Here is an 18,986-nt window from a genome sequence, read left to right as displayed (position 1 = left end):
ATCTTCCTCTCTCTTTTTCTTTCTATCTTCTTCTTTTTTTAATGAAAAGACTACGCAGGGGAAATATCTAAAGACTTAGAAAAGATGAGCAGGGCTGCCTCTCAGGACGCTGAGCCCAGCTGGCAAAGCGAGCCCAGGTCTGTTCTGACCCATGCGCCAGAAGCCAGGACGCGCCGAGGACCCAGGACAACTGCTCCAGGCAAAAACGAAAGCATAATCCTATTACAGGGGCACTGAGAACAGGCCAGGTCATTTGAGAACAGCCCCTATCTAAGTGATTCTGCAGGACACAAGCCAGCCACAAAAAGACAGATGCTGTGTAATTCCACTTAGATGAGGAACCTAGAGGCGTCAAAGCACAGAGACAGAAAGCAGATGGTGGTTACTGGGGCTGGGGAGAGGGGAATAGGTATTTGTCTTTTAAGACATGTCCAGTTTTGGTTTTGCAAGATGAAAAGCGCTCTGGATACGGGATGCACAACACTCTGAATATACTGAACACTACTGACTGCACACTTACAAATGATTCATTTTTAAGATGATAAATTTATGTGATGTGTGTTTTACCACAATTAAAAATGAGAAACACATACACACACACACACCACACAAAGCTCTGATAGTGTCAAGGCCAAAACAGATTTCGTAAATGTTACAGATCCCTGAGCAGTTACTTTTTGTTGCTAGTTTAATAGCGGGCTGTATATTATTTTTATATTTCTAGAAAACGCAGAAGTTGGACTGTGTGCCAGATTTTGGTTGCTCTCTTTTCCTCACTTAAGACTCCAGTCTGAATGTCAAGCCACACACCAGCCCTCACCTTTCGGCAGCCGCGGAACGCCCGGCGGTGCAGAGCATGGTTCTCCAGCAGTCATGGCGCCAGGACGACCTGGGATGTCACACAAGCTGATTCCCAGGCATCACCCCCACTTCCCCAGGCTCTGAGTACAGGGGTGGGGGTTTAACAAGCACCCAGGGGTTTCCATACAAGCGACCTCAGGCCACCCTTTGAAGTGCACACTGCTTTCTCAGGTCACCTTACAGGATGTGATCGACCTCCACAGAACAACAGAAGGCACGCCCCAGCCACCAGCCACCGGCACAGCCCTCGCTTGGCCTCCCCTGACCCTGTACCACAAGCAGCCCCCTTGAGGAGGGTTCCCTGGTGGCAGGGAGAGGCAGTGCTGAGCTCAGAACATCACCATCCCCTCCCACCAAGGTCAGAGCCTCTGCAGCAGACATTTGCCAAGTTCAGCTCAGCTCAGCTGTTTCTCAGTCCACTTGTTCTGGAGACACTCTTGATAAATCCCTCATTACCAGCCTGCACCTCAGCACAGTGATACAAGATCCTGACATCTCTATATGGTTTTGAGCAGGGAAGAAAAAGGAAAAAAGAGGAAAAAAAATGCCCTTTCCTTCTTTAGTTTAAACTAGAGAAAGAGGGTTGGTTAGCAGGCAAGAGGCAGATGAGCAGGATTATAATGGAAACAAAGAGGGGAGCAGAGACTGGGTGATGAGCCCACAAGGCACCACATCACAGATGTCCGGCCTCCTGCACCCCGACTCCGAGGACAGATGGGGGTGTCTACGCAGCTCAGTGCTTCCCACATAGATGGTACCAGGCAAAAAACAACCAATAGGGGCTCGCCTAAGCTGACAATTTTGTAGGGCGTTACTCAGTTTATTAACTGGGTCTCCTGACCTCTGGAGCCCACCAGGTAACCAGAGGCCCCATTGCTGTCGTAAACACCCGGCTCTGTGCCAGTGCAGGGGCACCAAGATGAGCCTGATTAGGAGGCTGCCCCTGGGCAAGGACAGACCCTGGGCCAAGGATACAGGATGCCCATGCCATGCGCTATGAGGGTGTCCTAACAAAAGTCAGTGATGATTGGAGCAGAAGCACAGAGGGGAGGACGCAGGGACCACAATCTAACATCATCTGCGAAAGTGACAGAGTAAAGGAGAGGGCAGAGGGAGGCGGGGTGTGGGCCAATCCAGGCATTTCCAACAGTGCCTGAGGAGTACTAGGGGGGTGGGGAGCAGTGGCAGGAGGGTCTCTGGGAAGGGAGTGAGCCACCTGGGAACACGCCCTGCATGTCTGGGTAAGGAATCTGGACTATATGGTCCAGGCAGGCAATGGACTCCACCAAAGGTATTTCCAGAAGGTAATTCTCTGAAAGCAGAAGATCGGTGAGATGGGCCTGCATTTATGGCAGAAGGAATGCAAGTAGGGAATAAATTCAAGGACTATTTATGAGTCAGAATTGACTTGATTTGGAAAACAAATAGACACAGGAGGTGAGGGAGAATGAAGAGCAAAGGGTGACCCAGGTTTGAGGTAGAGTGGCCATCAGTGAAGCAGAGCCATTCACTGAGGAATGACTGGAGAAGGGAGAAGGGAGGGGGAACCTGTGCTCACTGCTGTCTAGTTTGTGCCGGCATCATGCTAGGCATCGTGCAATACTATTTCACTTGACCCTTGCCACGGTTGAAGCTAGTGACCTGGCCTCGTTCATCTGAGCTTCCAGGGGCTTCAGCTGCTTCTCCAAAGTCACCCAGCTAATAAATGGTAGGAGGTGATATGGGGTCCCATTTGTCCTTTTAACTACACCAGTTGAGGACACATTGAGGTTTAGATGCCATGCAGGTACAGACATTCAGGAGGCCATGGTGAGCATGTTTCTGATGCTCAGAGAGAGGACCAGCCTGCAGGGAAGGAGGTTAAGATACAAGGACAGAAGAGATGTGAGGCTGTGAACAGATGAGATTTCTGAAGGAATGTTCCCAAAAAGAGAAGAAAGCCCTGAAGTGGCATCACAGAAGATGAATCACAAAGGGGTCTGAGTGGGGAGCATTTAGGGAGACAGGAGGCAAGTTGGGGTGGGGTGGAGGGGCGCGGTGGTTTGTGAGGAAACAAAGGAGGAGAAAACTCAAAGACCAGAGGTCACGCCTGTCACATGTCACATGAATATCGACAATGAGGCCTGAGAAGTAGTCACTGCTTCGGCAATTATCAACTTTCTCCCGTCAACCTTCAGAATTCAGGATGGACTTGGACATGTCCTTCTCTCTTGTTAACTGTCCACAAGCCGGGATATGCCAGCACTTAGCACAGCTCTTGTGTGTGCATGTAGGACTCTTGGTTCAGTGTCTGGACACATCCACCAGACTGCCACCTCCAGGAGGGCAGGGGGTATGTTGTGCTCATCACTACCACAGTTCCCCAGCACCTGGCACAATGCCTGGCACAAAGTGAGTGCTCAATAAATATTGGTTGAATAACTGGCTGAAGCCAGTTCTGTGCTTGCCCTCAATTGTCGGAAAGCACTGTCCCTGCCTCCTCCCCGTGCTCAGCAAAGTCAAGGGCGACAGACTCTCTGCGGCCCCAGGTGACAAGCGGGCAGAGTTGCCGTGACAGCATTGCTGACTGGTCTCAGAGGCCGCATCTGACCTGGAGCCACCTTCCTGTTGGCTTGGCTAGGCACCAAGTCATTTACTTGTTTTTGCTGCCTTTCAGCCCTGGGGCAGTGGATTTAGCACAAAGGAAGATGTGGTTTTGTTTTGTCTGTGGAGCATCAATTTGCCCTAAATAATAATTTAACTGGTAGTCTACACCGCAGGGTGGGAGAAGGACAAGGCTGAGAGGAACATGTTAGGAGTTCTGAGTGTATGCCCAGGTCTCCCTGAGCCTTAGAAAAACGTTTTCCTACAAATATTGGCTGCAGGAGAAAGAGTGTGACCTGGAAGGCAGGAAATGGGGTAAATCCCAGTTGAAGCACTAGCTGGCCATGTGGCCTTGGGCAAGTCACTCACCATGGTGTCATTTAATGTGTACCCTTCCTGGTCATCTCTGCTCACCTGCAAAATGTGGAGATGGCCTCAGATCCCCTCCAGTGCCAGAGGGAGGGTGTGGGGAGATGGCCCCCTATAAGCACAGACTGTCTTCCAGACCCCTGACAGACTCTCAGAGCATGTGTCCCTAGAGCAGGGTCTAGTACGTGCAGTGACATCTCGATCAGGATCCCTCTGAATGGGAAGTGGCTAAGACAGAGGTTTGTAGCACAACAGACTTTGGGGTTCTACAGACCTGGGTGCAGTTTCCTCCATTGGGTGCCTGACCATGGGCCAGTCACTGAATTGTTCTGAGCCTCAGTCTCCTCATCTTTCTAATGAGAATCTTCTAACCTAAGGGGGTCCTGTGATGACTATAGGAAATAATGAAAATTAAGTGTTCAGTCTTGGGCCTGAGAATGAGCAGAGCAAATCTTAGATAGTACAATCATAAATATTTATGGCTTAGACCCCATACATCATGAATGTCTCAAAAAAATTTAGAGATTATACAGACCCTAGAGATCAAAGCCTCTAGTTGTTTATGAGGACGGAGACCATAAGGGAGAGAAAGAGACTTGTCTTGAAACCTATGGGCAGGAATAGGGCCATGAGCCATGAAACCCAGCTCCTACGTGGGGTGACTCCCCATGCTCCATTCCTGGCTCCTACAAGGGCCTTGGCTGGGCCAACACCAGCTCCCCACACCCTCAGTGTGAGAGCCCTGGTGTGTAGCTCCCCCAGGCTCCAGCTCCCCAACACTATTCCTCCTGGAACATGCTTCAGGTGGAGGGTCTGTCCACAGCAGGCATCGATAGAGCCTCAGGCCTGACTTGACCCAGGTCACCTCTCCATTCTGGGCCTGTTTCGTTAAGTGGGACATTATGATCGTTAAGAGCCTTCCAGTTCTGGCATGCCATGGTTTCCAGAACGGGGCTCAATGAACCACAGTCACGTGGCTAGAAACCTCAGGAAACCAGAATCTTTCCCAGAAGCTCCTTCCTTGGGAGACACAGGCAGAACCTAAGAAAGCACAGCACGCGCTGTCCTTGTGCAGTTCTCCCCGTTTACCGAGGACGGGCCTACCTTCCCTCCTTGGCTACGTCCCTGCTGTGCCAAAAAGCAGACCGAGCCTCAGAGCAGCCTGAAGCTTTTTCAGAACACAGAACGAAGGGGGAATGTCAGTATCTAGAAGAGCGGGTGCCTGGAACACGCTCTCTGTAATGACCTCCAACACGAAGCACAGGCCAAGGCTAAGAGAGCCCTGGACTGAGCCTAGAGGCCAGGACGGCACCTGCGCTCTCTGTCTCTCGCTGGCTGGGCCTGTTGCTCTGCTGTGAATGAGGTGATCAGATGAAAGGCCCTGCTCCCAGCTGTGCTCCCACAGCTCCTCCCCCTCCTCCTCAGGGCACCCAGCAGGTGGGACTGGCATTTGCTTATGGTCTGCCCTCCAGCCCCAGAGTCAGAGATACCACCCTTAAAGACATGCCTCAGATACTGGATACTGCTGAGAGATACAACAGCAATAAACGTTAAGTCGTAATCTTTTTGCTGGTGGAGGGTCTTGCCTTCAATTTGTAAAAAACGCAACATCTTTCCCTGGCTGGTTTGGCTCAGTGGATAGAGCATCAGCCTGCGGACTGAAGGGTCCCGGGTTCGATTCCAGTCAAGGGCACATGCCTGGGTTGCAGGCTTGATCCCCAGTAAGGGGTGTTCAGGAGGCAACTGATCAATGATTCTCTCTCATCATTGATGTTTCTATCTATCTTCCTCTCTCTTCCTCTCTGAAATCAATAAAAATATATTTTTTTAAAAAGACGCAACGTGTGTGAAGTGCAATAAAATGAGATGTGTCCATATTCATCATCATGTCCAAGCCCAAGCCCAGATCAAAACAGAAAAAGCTATAGGCATGTTTACAGAAGGGAGGGAAGAAAAGGAGAGAGGGAAGGAGGGGGAAAGGGAGGGGGGAGACAGGAGAGAAGGAGGGAGGGAGAAAAGAGAAAGGAAGGGAGGGGGCTGAAGTCCTCCCCAGGACTAACATTCTAAGATTCTACAAAGCTAAGTTCTAAGGCAATTTATCAATGGTGTCCATCCGGCACAGCCGCGTTAATGGTGGAAACATCACGCCAGAAGCAAAAGGAATGAATTTCAGCTGTGAAATGACATGTTGATCCCTTTCAGCTAGACACAGCTAACTTCCCACAGAGCAGGCCCTACGGGCACATGTGTGTGAAGGCTGCCTGGCTGGCCACGTGGGTGGTCCCGCCTGTGCAGTAGGTCCCTCGGTGATGCTGGTGTCCGCGGCCATGATGGGCTTCCGGCTGCCAAGCTCACCGTTTACTCAGTTCATCCCCAAGCCTTACAGTTCCTTTTAAGGAACACGACATAGCAGCATCCAGTATTCGGGAACATAAAGAGGAACGGGTCTTATAAATAACTCCTGCTTAAAACAGAGCTGGAAATAAGGAGCCAGAAGAGGAAGCAAATCACTGAGTGCTTATGAGTCGGTAACATTGGCTTGAAAACCTTAGTGCAAATGGCTGGTCTGGTTTATGTTCTTCTCATCAAAAGATCAGATGAAGGATTGAACCCGGAGGCACCAAGACTGTGTGTGTGAAGATGTGTATGAAACGGTGTGGCTTTCCTCAGCTGATGGGGTCTCTGCAAAGATCCTTACACAGGCCTCGCATTAGCTCTCACCAAGTCACTCAATGGGTTCGGACAGTAGGTGTAACCTTGGCTGATAAGTCTCTGGACTTCTCTGGGACATTCTGTCTTCACAGGAAGGTCTGGCGGGTGAGCTGGCCGCTAAGCTCTGAGATTCTAGACAGCAAATCAGGACTAAGGCCTTGGAAGAAAACTCAGGAGCCCAAAAGTCTGAATTAAATATGCCGTCTCTCTCCTCCATTCTCCGTGGGGCCTTCCTTTAGCTGTGACAAAGCCAATACAGTGTGCTCTCTTTCTTGGATGCTAACATTGAGTGGAAATGTGCTTTATTCACGGGCAATCCCCAGCAGCATGCCACCGTGGGCGGAGCAGAGACACAGGGCCCAGACCAAGACCCAGGATGCCCAGCACAGACCTGACTCTGCCCCGAACCCCACCCCTGTCTCCGGGCCCACAGGTGGGTCCCAAGCATGAAGCTGAACTACCAGGTAGTGACAGACAGCCTTCTAGCCAGACCTTCGCCCTGCCCTGCCCAGCGCAGGCGGGAAAGGAGGAGCAAGGGTCTGGGAGCCGGGCAGGCGGGGCGGCCGGCAGGGCAGGGCAGGCAGCCAGCGCGCCCTCAGCAGCAGCTGCAGGTGCCCGTGTGCACGCGGAGGATGCCGCGGCTGTGCAGGTGCAGGAAGTTGAAGATCTCGGAGGGCATGGCGTGAAAGCCGGGGCGGGGCTTGACGTTGTCATAGTAGTGGTGAGTGATGTAGAGGCCCGCAGGGTTCATGGGGAAGGCCCAGAAGCCGAACAGGTGCACCTCCTCGCAGAGCTCCAGCGCGGCCGTGGCCAGGATGAGGCCGGTGCTGATGCGCTTGGCGCGCACGCCCAGGCCCAGCCAGTAGCGCGACACGTTGACCAGGTACTGCGGGTGGAAGTAGTAGACGGCCTGCGGCGCCTGGAAGTCGTCCAGCACGTACTTGACGCGGATGGACACGTCGGTGTTGCGCGTGTTGTAGAAGGCGGGCAGCAGCACGGACGCGTTCTCGTAGCCCTGCAGCACGCGGTAGAAGGGCCGCCGCCACTTCTCCAGCTTGTGGAACCTGGGCGGGGCGCAAGCGAGAGGGTCGGCCACCCGCGCCCCTGGAGCCCCTGGCCCCCAGGCCCTGCGCCCTGGCTTCCCCAGCCCTGCACCCTCGGGTCTTTTCAAAGGAGGCAGGGGCTCTCGGGCCATCCCTGCCTCGTTTCATCTCAGTCACCTCAGCAAGGAATGTCAAGGCGTCCCTGGGACAGGTATATGTTTTTAAGTGGGTGCAGGAGAGGACAGTCTGCACCCAAAGGGACAAATATCTAGTGTGTGGCTGCCAGGGGAGGGCAATGCTGAGCTCACCTGGCCGAGGCTGCCCGGGGTGGGCTCAGTGGGATGGTGAGGGAGCGGAGGCTTTCCCTGACCGGGATGGTGAGGGAGCGGAGGCTTTCCCTGACCGGGATGGTGAGGGAGCGGAGGCTTTCCCTGGGGCCCTGGGGGCATTCACCTGTCCCGGCTTCCCTAAGATCCTAAGGGATCTCAAACCAGTTGCCTGATCTCTCGCCTGCCCCTCTCCCCACCAGCAGCCCCGCACCCGTCTTTCTTTTACATTAAACAGCCCTCAGGTTGGCTCATCTCACAGGTGTCAAATGCTCCTTCACTCTGCTTACTGTCCCTGTTCCTGGGCCTCTGACCCAGTTTAACAACTTCCCCTCCTCTTACCCTTCATCTGGCCTGGATGGTGTCACAGAGGTTGGAGTTTTAACACATGAACCCCTTTCCCCGGAGGCCTCCCAGACAGACAGATCCCAGGAGGGAGCCAGGTGGGGAGAGATCTTTGCAGGGGGCTCCTCCCGTGTTGCCTGGGCACACTGCATAGGGAGCCGCCCTCCCCTCACACACGGGGGCTCTGACCCAGCGCTAGGTGAGGACAGTCTAGCCCAGCGCTGTCCAAAAGAAATATAACGCAGGCCACATATATAATTTTAAATGTTCCAGAAAGCACATTTAAACAAGGAGAAAAATGGGTGCAATTAATTTTTATAATATATTTTATTTAACCTGATATACTCAAAATGCTATCATTTCAACATATAATCGATATAAAAATTTCATGAGATAGGGCCCATCCTCTTTCACGTTACATCTTGGAAATGGGGGGGGGGGGTGGTTCCACTTACAGATGGCACATCTCACTCTAGTCTGGCCACATTTCAGTGCCAGTTGCAACATGTGGCCAGTGGCTACCATACTGGACCCCACAGGTCTAGACAGAGGGCCACTGACCTCTCTGTGATGATGCTGGGGTTCACGGTGACCACGTCCGTCTTCACCCCCACATCCATGGTGTACTTCTCTGAGATGGGGGGTAGGTTGCACCTGTGGAAGAGACGAGGCAGCCCGACGGCCTATGGTCAGTTATTCCCGATGGAGTGGGAGTGGGCGAGGGCAGCGGGCAGGGGAGGGATGATCACATGAGAGAAGGATGCAGAGGCGCCCAGCTGGGTGGAATCTCTGTGGCCTGGGCATGGAGGGGCCAATTCAACCACTTCCCCCACCAACTCTGAACAGCCCAGTAACTGAATCTACAACCCGAGAGCCCACTGCAGCCTCAGCCCAGGGCTCTGCTTTAATCTCTCACTTTCAGACCATCTTCGTTATCCAGACTAAAGATGTAAGTGAGGGTCCCCAAGATAAGAGGGGCTCTACATAAGGAAGAAGAAATATAAGGACCAGTCTCTACCTTAGGCAAAGCCAGGGTGAAGTTCAAATTGGTGTTAGATACAAAGCTACCCTGGTCCCAAGCATTGCTTCTGGAAGAGTAGAACCCAACCAGGAAGGTGGCCACCCAGAGGCCTCACCGACCCATCTGCCTGGGGCCCCATTGAGTCCTGAGTCTCTTCACATCTGTGATGCCATTTGCTTCCATTATGCAGATGTGGAGACTGAGGCTCTGAGCGGTTCCACCATGTGCCCAAAGGGACAGCACTAGAGAGAAGTGACAACCTGGAGCATGAGGGTCTGCAGGGGTGGGGAGTGGGGGATTAACCATATAAAGGGCAGCATGGGGGGGGGGAGAACCAAGGGGAAGGGCCTAAAGGGGGAGGGGGGTGAAGGCCAAAGTGGTGCAGACCAGGATGGTTCTTTTACCGGAAGACAAAGTCGGCGCTGTTGATCTCCCTCCCGCAACGGCTGTTCTTTAAGATGCCTCCGTTGCCCACCACTGCGCACTTCTTAAACTGGGACCGGTAGTAGGGCATGTCCTGGGGAGACAGGGTCACAGCCTTCATCAGGTGCTCTCACCTCCGTACCCACCTCCACCTCTACTCCTCCTGGCCCCATGAGGCAGCCTTGTAGGGAACGTTAGAGAAAAGTGGTTATTCCACTCTGCAGGTGAGAAAAAAGGTCCAAAGGTTTGTTCTCAGTTGCTCAGGCAAGTACAAATGAGCTGGCACCAGAAGGCAGGTCTCCATGGCTGTTTTCAATAAGCCCTGGGATGCGTTAGGTTTCCAGTGTGCAGAGAGGACGGCCCTGCTAGCCTTTGGTTTCCCCATGTTGGGAAGCTCAGCTTTTCATGACTAAATATGTACATGCTACTGTACATATTTTAACGATGAAAGCAAATGTTCTGGGGATGGCGGCAGCAGAAATGAGGGCAGGGCCACCCTGGGACCAGAGCCCTAAACCTCAGCCCTTTCAGCTCAGGGCGAGGTGCAGAGCCGCCCTCTGTCCACGAGGAGGACACAGGCCTGGGACAGAAAGGTCATAGAGGCTGAGACAGATGCCAGGACTTGGCAGCAGCAGGGATAAGAGGCTGGAGGTGAGCAAGCAAAGCCACATTAGGGGAACAGTTAGAGACTGGACACCCAGGGAGCCTAGGACTTACCCTGAGTGATGATGACAGTCACAGGAGCACTGGGAGTGAGTGTCTCACAGCGCTTTGACCTCGTCACACCTCAACTGGGGGTTACCTTGGTCTGGGTGCTGGGTGCCCAACTGGGGGTTACCTTGGTCTGGGTGCTGGGTGCCCAACTGGGGGTTACCTTGGTCTGGGTGCTGGGTGCCCAACTGGGGGTTACCTTGGTCTGGGTACTGGCTGCCCAACTGGGGGTTACCTTGGTCTGGGTGCTGGGTGCCCAACTGGGGATTACCTTGGTCTGGGTGCTGGGTGCCCAACTGGGGGTTACCTTGGTCTGGGTACTGGCTGCCCAACTGGGGGTTACCTTGGTCTGGGTACTGGCTGCCCAACTGGGGGTTACCTTGGTCTGGGTACTGGCTGCCCACAAAGGCACCTTAGGCAAGCCCTCCAGGGGACCACAGGCAAATTGGCAGGAAAAAGCAAATACTGGCCTGACACTTAAGAGACCTGCTTCTGTCACATTCCCCCGTGGGCCACCTGAGGCAGGTGCCACTGGGCAGGCACACGGCAGGCTCACAGACCTGGAGGCAAGGGCAGGGTGACCAAACAGCCCAGCTGCCAGGACTAGCGGGCTTTGCCCGGATGCAGGACTTACATTTGGTCAAACTGGGAAAATCTCACAAACCAGGATTGGGCCCCCTCATCACAAGCCCCAAATTCAATCTTGATTTTGCCCTATAATGAGGTAAGGGCAAGTTTTTTGAGCTCTCAGTGTTTTGGTTTTGTAAATGTTATGAAATGTGTTATAAATTAAAATGTTGTAATTTGTGTATTTCGTGCTGCTCAATAGGATGTAAAGCAGGGTTTCTCGCCTTGGCACTGACATTGCCTTGTTGTTGGCGCTGACCTGTACACTGCAGCATCCCTGGCTTCACCCCACTAAAGCCAAGAGTGCCCCCAAGTCATGACAACCAAAAATGTCTCAAGGCATTGCCAAATGTCCCCAAACCCGCCCCCTGTGGAGAACCACTGGTGTCAATGAAAAGCCTACCAGTGCAGGGCCCCAGCCCAGAGGGGTCTCAGCAAGGGGACCGGGTTGTTATTGGATGGCCCGAAGGTCCCCTCCATCTCGGACAGCAGGAGGCTGCTGGGCAGCTGTCCTCCCAGCGCACACCAGCTGGCCAGCCTGCAGGAGAGCGGCCCCGTCAGCACCTTGGGCTTCCGTTGGGACCAACTTCCAGGCAGGCGTCATGGAAAAATCACACAACAATAGGCTCATCGGGAATGCGGCTAAACCTAAGGAGATGCCGCAGCGTCTGTGGGACTGTCCTTCCTCACGGCCCATTCTCACCGGAGGGACAGGCCCAGGGGGCCAAGGTGGGGAAACAAAGGTATCTCATGACCAGTGGGGGGAACTGCACTGTTTGATTTTTATCAGAGAAACAGAAAACACCAATCATCTTTGGAGAGACCATCAAAGGCTTTTTTTTTATGTTGTATGTCAGTGTTTCCCAAACTTCTGTAAATCAAAATCTACCTGAGTTCCTGGGCGCCTTCCCAGAACCATGGAACCAGAATCTTCAGGGTGGAGGTAGAAGGCAAGAAGCTCTATTTTTAACAAACTCAAAGAGATATGCACTTTTAGGAAGTGTGGGACATACTTCCGTGTCACATGCTCTAGTTCAGGGGGTCACAAAGTACAGCCCCGCGGGCCACATCTGACCTATCACCTACTTCTGCATGGCCTGCAAGCTAAAAATGGATTTTATATTTTGTAATAGTTGGAGAAAAATCCAAAGGGAAATATTTTGTGACGTGTAAAAAGTATATAAACAAATGTCGGCGTTTAAGAGGAACTGAAGAGCTACTGGAGCCGGGCCACGCTCGCTGGTGTACTCACAGCCAGGCGGCTCTGTGCGAGAACGACGAAGGTGAGTAGCTGTGAGAGAGACCAGATGGCCTGCAGAGCCTAAAATATTTATTTTCCGGCCCTTTCCAAAGAAGCCTTGGCAATCCCTTCTCTAATTCCTGGGCCTCGGTGGCCCATGTCCATGGCCCTCCTTGGACCCACATGTCATAACCGAGCTGTGTGTCACCCACTGGCATCACCTGTGTGAGATGCAAGTTCACCTGCTGTCAACCTCATGTTCCAGGCCTTGCAAGACCCACCTCGCCAAGATGGCTCACACCCCATGTCCTCCAGCACTGGGACCTGGGAGAGGACGTCTGGCACCTCCAGCTCCTCCCGGTGCCCCCACAATGCCCAGTCTTACCAGGACACTCTGCCTGAGTAACAGAATGCAGAGAAGCCCTGGGCTCTCTTTCATTAGCACTCAGCCCAGGCCCCCGGACATCATCCCGAAAGACCTGAACACACGCCAACCAGTTTTTCTATAAACTGGGCTCAAGTCCTACCCGGAGCCCAGCACTCTCCAGGAGGTGCTAATGTCCCATGGAGCCTTCCTCCTCTCTCGGTGGTAACCATCAGAATCAGCTGAAAACGCAGGCAGGCTCGGGGCCCCTTCTCTGAGAGTCTGAGGCGACAGTCAGGCCAGAAGTGAGTGCATGTACCTAAGCCTCAGTGACCTGAGCAGTTCACACACATGGATACTCCTCTGTGGTCCCCGTGACCGGGGAGCCACGGGGCTGGCCCTGGATGGATGGCCACCTCCAGATCTCTTGTATATGAAATGAAAAAATAAATGTGCATCTTCTTTAAGACTCTGATATTTTAGATTTTCTGTTATAAGCAGCCAAACCGATTCCAGTCCAAACCCCATGTTACAGATGGGCAGACTGAATCTTTGAAAAACAAAACGACCACCTAAGGTCATCCAATATAGACCCTTCTTTCAGTGTTGTGCTTTGTATTGGTTGATTTCTTGTGCACGCACAGCTTTCGCATGGATGTTTTTGTTCTTGTGCCTCCCTTGGGTGGGGGACAAATGCTTATCTTCAGGATGTCCTCTACCAGCAATGCAACAGCCAAAATTTTATAACCACATTCTTGCCAAAAGTCACCCAATTAATAGCCAGTTGCCATTCATCATGCCAGACAGAACCCCAGAAGACATTCTACTGGGCCTCAAAGCATGGCCAACCAGGACCAGGACTGGGTGCCAGAGGGCACAGCAGAGCAGTGCCAAACCACTGGGCATGGCCACAGAGGGCCCGGCTGGGTCAGCTCCCCTGCCCCGCCCAGACCGCCCTGCCCAAAGCAGCACCTTGGGAAACATGCGGAAGATCTCCTGGTTGATGTGGTAGATGCCGCTGGTGTCCACCTCGTACTTGAGCTTTGTCCCCAGGGGCGTGTTCTTCTGGGTGGTGAAGAGGAAGGAGGGGGCGTTGCAGCATCTGGACAGAGTGGACCTGCGTGCAGGAGACAGACCGGAGAGACTGATGACACGGGACAGAGCAGAGCCTCTTGAAGGACAGAGGCATCAGGACACCGAGGCCCCTCGGGGAGACCAGGGAGCCCCACTTTCTCCCACCTCCCCTTCCCACTGCACACCTCTGCTCATGCCACCCTTTCCATACTCCTCCCAATGCCTGGGCCTTTCGGGTGGGAGCCAGGTTTCTCTCTGTCCCCACTGACCACACTGGCTTCCAAGGGTCCCACCCACTTCCTCGTCCACCACCTCCCTCCCCCACTTGAATGAAAGCCCCCAATGGCAGGGACCCTGCTTCTCCGGATCCCGCATGTCAGTCACACAGGTGCTTGACAACCAGGTGCCTGCCAATTGCGGGACAAATTATTCCTCATCTGAGCTCCCATTAAGATCTGCTAAGCTTTCTGCTACTTCCTGGAAACAGGCCAATGGACGTGGAAACTGAGTCCTCACGGAAACCCGGGGATGCAGAGCTCTTCCTCAGGCCGTTGGCCCCCATATCAGACTCTGGGCAAGGCATGTTCCCTGTATGATGGGGCCCAGAAGCCAAGACACACACAGTCAACAGAAATGTACTATTTCAATCATAAAGTGCTTTAGGAATGGGGCGGAGGGGAGGTCAGAAATTTGGGACGGTGAGTTGATACTGGATGACATCCTGCAGAATGGAACCTGGCTGCCAAAACAAGTTTCCAGGAGTTCATTATTTAATTTTAAAAATAATTAAAACCTGTGGTTTTTCACTCTTAAAAACACTCAAATATGAGCTCCTAGAAGGGTGGACACTGAGACGAGGTAAGCAGGCTTAAAACACCCTCGGAGGGAGAAAATGGCTGCTGAGGCCGGACTGGGAGTCAGCCAGCCACAGAGCCTGGTTTTTCTCTTCCCTGCGGCTGGCATCCTACCGGCCCTACTGGCGGGGCATTCCCCTAGGCCTGCTGGTGAGGCCTGGTGCTGGGTCAGATCCTAGGCACACCCTTCTCCCTCCCTCCCCCTCCCCCCGCCGCCCTGGCTGCAGAGGGGCCAGGCTTGACAAAGGATGCAAATTGCTACCCACTCCATTAGGGACTGTGGGCCCAGGAGGACATGCTTTCTCCTAAAGCAGCAGCAGTGGGCTGAGTCCACCTGGCCTTCTTCCCCTGACACTGGCTCCAGGCACAGTCACATCTGGTGCCCGGGCAGCCACAGGAGGAGCGGAACGCCTTCTTCATGGAGCCCGGATGATGACCGTTAACTAAAACTGAGGAGGAGCCCTCTGGAAAGTTTACACCCAAGGTCTTGCATGGACCTTGGCTTGCCAACCTGGTGTCAAAAAGCCTGGGTTCTATTTCTGCTCTGCTCCCACCAGCTGTGGGGCTTTGGGCGGGTCTCTTGCCCTCCCTGGCCCTCAGTTTCCTTATCTGCACGATACAGGGCTGGCTCTCTGACCCTCTGCAATTCCATGATTCCAGGTTGCCAAAGCCAGGAAGGTTATACAAATGCTCTCTATGACTTTATTCTTGCAGGGACTTCACTGGGGAGTTCAGCTGGCTACTGGTTGTGGAGAGCATTCTTTCCTGTGGAGGGGGTGGGTTTCAGAATGTGACCGAGGCTTCCCCAAGGGAAGGCCAGAGGTCTGGCCAGGCAGGGGCCATGGGGTCAGCATGACAAACCAGCATCTGGGCTGTTTATCTTTGTTGGTCCGGAAACTCGATGTTGTCAGCCCACTGGAGGAGACTGACTCATACTAACCAAGCTCAGGAGTACCTGATATATAAACCAGAATGCCAATGTGGTTTACTTTGTAAGCAGCAGCGTAAGGGAAGGCCTCCATTACAGGATTCCTTTCCTGTAACTAGATGCCCATGCCTGTCTTCCAGTACAGTCCTCCTACCCGCTACCACACACACACCTCACTGTACCACATTCCTGCCAACCTGAACTGAGAATCTTATTATTGTTCCATGACCTTGTAATAAGAGCAAAGGGAAACGATGACTGGCCTTGAAGGTTTTTCCTTTAAAGCATGGCCTGACCTGATGTCACCCCCACTCCCCACACCTGAAACCACCCCCCATTCCCATCCCAGAAAGGTCTCAGTTACCCCAGAGTCTCTCCCCACAAGCTGCTGGCTGATCCCTGCCAAAGGGCCCTACGCCTCTCTCTGTTTTCCTCCTGCCACATTATCTTCCTGGTGCTTATTATTATTATTATTATTATTATTATTATTATTTCTTTATATTGTAAATCCCACTGATGAGGCTTCCGTCCGCTCAGCCTTGTGCATCTCCCTGACCTGGTCCAGCCACTCCCTCAGGGCTCTCGGGCCGCACCCACCCTGAGGGGTTATCTGCCTGCCCAGTCCCCACAGTAATCTCTCTTTCTAAGGGTGGATTGGGCAGCACATAAAGCCCAGACCTTGGACCTCCCGCTTCTTCCTGTACTTGGCTCAAGTTCATGTTCTACTTCTATAGCAGGCGACTCTCAGAGGCTGGAGAACTTTAAGTTCTGGGAGTTTATGATCTGTAAATTTTGGTTAGAGAGCCACGAGGAAATCACACTCAAACATTCAGTATAGGCTATAACAGCGGTCACCAACCGGTGGTCTGTGAGGTCCGAAAGGTTGGCGACCGCTGAGCTATAAGAACTCTAGAGCTTGGAGGAGGAGCTGCTGGGCTAGAGGTGAGGAGGGGATGGGGTGGGGCCGTGGACAGTGTTTACTGTGCCTTAAGGCACAGGCCTGCTAGAGACCTCCTGAAAATCGCTTCACCTCGGTGAGTCTCAGTGAACCTCGGCTTTACTGGAGACGACACCACTGACCTTGCAGGGATGCTGCAGGGTGAGACTGTGGAGGACAGCACCCAGCAGGTGCCGCCTAAGCCTGCATGCTGAGTCAGAACTTCCCCCCGCCCAGACTCCAGAGCCCTGTCAGGACCAGCTCCAAGGGGATGCCCCAGAGCTAGGCCTTGCAGGACCGGGAGGATGTGCAGAGGTGGCAGGAAGAGAACCCCGGGCAGGACAGGCGAGTCATAGGTACTTGAACTGGTTGGCTTCGGAGATGTTCATCGCCCATTTGCACATCTGCAGGCTCCTCCACCTGTCGAACAGCTCCGACTGCTTCACCCTTGGGGAGTGGAGGACAGAAGAGGCCATGAAGGGCCAGGCTGGCAGAGTGTTGTCATTCCCAAACATGCTCCCTCCTGCTCCCCGCTCTGCCAAATCCTGGCTGGTCCTTTGTATTAACTATTTTCTCGGTTTCTGTATTCTTTTTTTTATTATTATTGATTTCAGAGAGGAAGGGAGAGGGAGAGAGAGATCGAAACATCAATGATGAGAAAGAATCATTGGTCGGCTGCCTCCTGCACGACCCCCACTGGGGACTGAGCCTGCAACCTGGACATGTGTCCTTGGCCAGAATCGAACCTGGGACCCTTTAGTCCAGTGGTCAGCAAACTCATTAGTCAACAGAGCCAAATATCAACAATACAACGATTGAAATTTCTTTTGAGAGCCAAATTTTTTAGACTTAAACTTCTTCTAACGCCACTTCTTCAAAATAGACTCGCCCAGGCCGTGGTATTTTGTGGAAGAGCCACACTCAAGGGGCCAAAGAGCTTGATGCTCTGGCCCTGGGGGCCTTGCTAATTCCTAGAGATGGCAGACAATCTCCTGCAAGCGCACCTTTCACATCACACTGACCAATCCAGAGCCCATACCTGCAACTGCCTCCTTTATCAACCCAACCAGTGGCTCACCGCCCTAACCATGCCGGGGCCAGGTCTCAGGCCACTAGGGGCAGTCCCTAAGCCACAGAGCCCATAGAAAGCATTCAAACTGGCCCGTCCTAACCCTGTCCGCCCCACCTTGCCATTCCTCCATGTGAGAACCACAGGAAGGCTCTCACCCAGGTTTCCCCTCACCTCTTCTGCTTCCCCAGGCGGCCCTGCATGGCGAGCTGTGCCTCCTGTTTCTAGGGACCTGGGAGTATCAGAACTTCTTCCTTCACGATGTCATTTCTGTGTCTGGGTGTCTCACCATATCTGATTTTTAAAAGGCCAGGCTACATTTTAAAGCATTCTTCCTCACATGCCCACCCTCCAGGACCTGCCTGGATGCCCCAGGTACATCTCCCTATAGAGGGCAAAGGAATGTCTGTGCATCCCTCACACTGTGCTTAGCACACAGTAGGGCTCAGCACCGGGTATGCCCTGCTCACAATGTCCAGATGACACACAGGAAGAGCTGAGAAACCTGGGACATGCTCCTTCCAACTGAACACCCATCTGCAAGGCTTTCTTCACGCTCGTCGGGTTTTGAACATCGTGGCTTGTGGTGCCTAACGTGCTCTCTGGGAAGGAAACGTCTAAGTCAGGTGGGATTCGCGCTTTGACTGAAACCAGCGGAAAGCATTAGATCGTTGGACCGTCCTCCCGCTGAGCAGTGCAGCAGACCGGAGTTTCTCAGGAATGCTGCACGGGCCATAATCTCCTGCCCGCCGCAGTCCCCTCCCTGCGCCTGTACCCTGCGCTGTCCGGGGTCGCCTGGCGGTCGTGGTTCAGAAGCTGGCTGCACGTGGTACAGAGAGCAGCCCTGTAAGGTCATTCTGGTTTGCTCAGGAATGGGGAGGTGGCCAGCCCCCCGGAGCTGGGTGTTAGCAGAAAACTACTGTAACTGTGGCTCTTACTCTGGGGTCCACTGAAGGGAACCCTCGAGCCCCCTGAATCATAGTGACAATCTCACGTTTGTCCACCGGGTACGCATCTTGGGGCTGAAAGCTTTCATCAGCTTCCCAAAGGGGTCCATGATTTTTTTTAAAAGGCAAACACTGCCCTAACCGATTTTGCTCAGTGGATAGAGCGTTAGCCTGTGGACTGAAGGTCCCAGATTTGATTCTGGTCAAGGGCACATACCTGGGTTGCAGGCTCAATTCCAGGCCATGGTTGGGGCACGTGCAGGAGGCAACCAATCGATGTGTTTCTCTCACATCGATATTTCTCTCTGTCTTTCCCTTTCTCTTCCACTCTCTCTAAAAATCAATGGGAAAATATCCTCGGATAAGGATTTTAAAAAAATAATAAAACAAATAAAATAAAAAAAAGGCAAATACTCACTTAACCATAAGATTGAAAAAATAAAATAAAATAAGACAGGTTCATTCTATAGAACTGTTTCCCTGTGTTTAACTGCAGGGGGATATAGTTGCTCCCAAACAGGGCAAGCCTCACCTACAGGGGACACATGACAG

The 18,986-nt window shown here is 53.0% G+C and overlaps 1 protein-coding gene across 3 annotated transcripts in view; it reads right to left on the bottom strand.

Moving 5' to 3' along the window:
• Nucleotides 1-4,271: 4,271 nt before the first annotated feature.
• The window catches only part of ST8SIA5 (ST8 alpha-N-acetyl-neuraminide alpha-2,8-sialyltransferase 5), a 53,566-nt gene continuing 38,851 nt past the window's right edge, over nucleotides 4,272-18,986 (bottom strand). For all 3 annotated transcript variants that reach the window (XM_080683173.1, XM_080683174.1, XM_080683175.1), the window contains 5 exons: nucleotides 16,779-16,865; nucleotides 13,598-13,742; nucleotides 9,665-9,777; nucleotides 8,801-8,893; nucleotides 4,272-7,589 (listed from right to left, as the gene is read on the bottom strand). In XM_080683173.1, the coding sequence (XP_080539299.1) occupies nucleotides 7,121-7,589; nucleotides 8,801-8,893; nucleotides 9,665-9,777; nucleotides 13,598-13,742; nucleotides 16,779-16,865 (907 nt within the window). In that variant the 3' untranslated portion in view covers nucleotides 4,272-7,120. The remainder of the gene's footprint in view (nucleotides 7,590-8,800; nucleotides 8,894-9,664; nucleotides 9,778-13,597; nucleotides 13,743-16,778; nucleotides 16,866-18,986) is intronic.

This window comes from Plecotus auritus (genome assembly GCF_963455305.1).
Source record: "Plecotus auritus genome assembly, chromosome: 8".
NCBI lineage: Eukaryota > Metazoa > Chordata > Mammalia > Chiroptera > Vespertilionidae > Plecotus > Plecotus auritus.
This window is presented reverse-complemented; position numbering and strand designations above follow the sequence as displayed.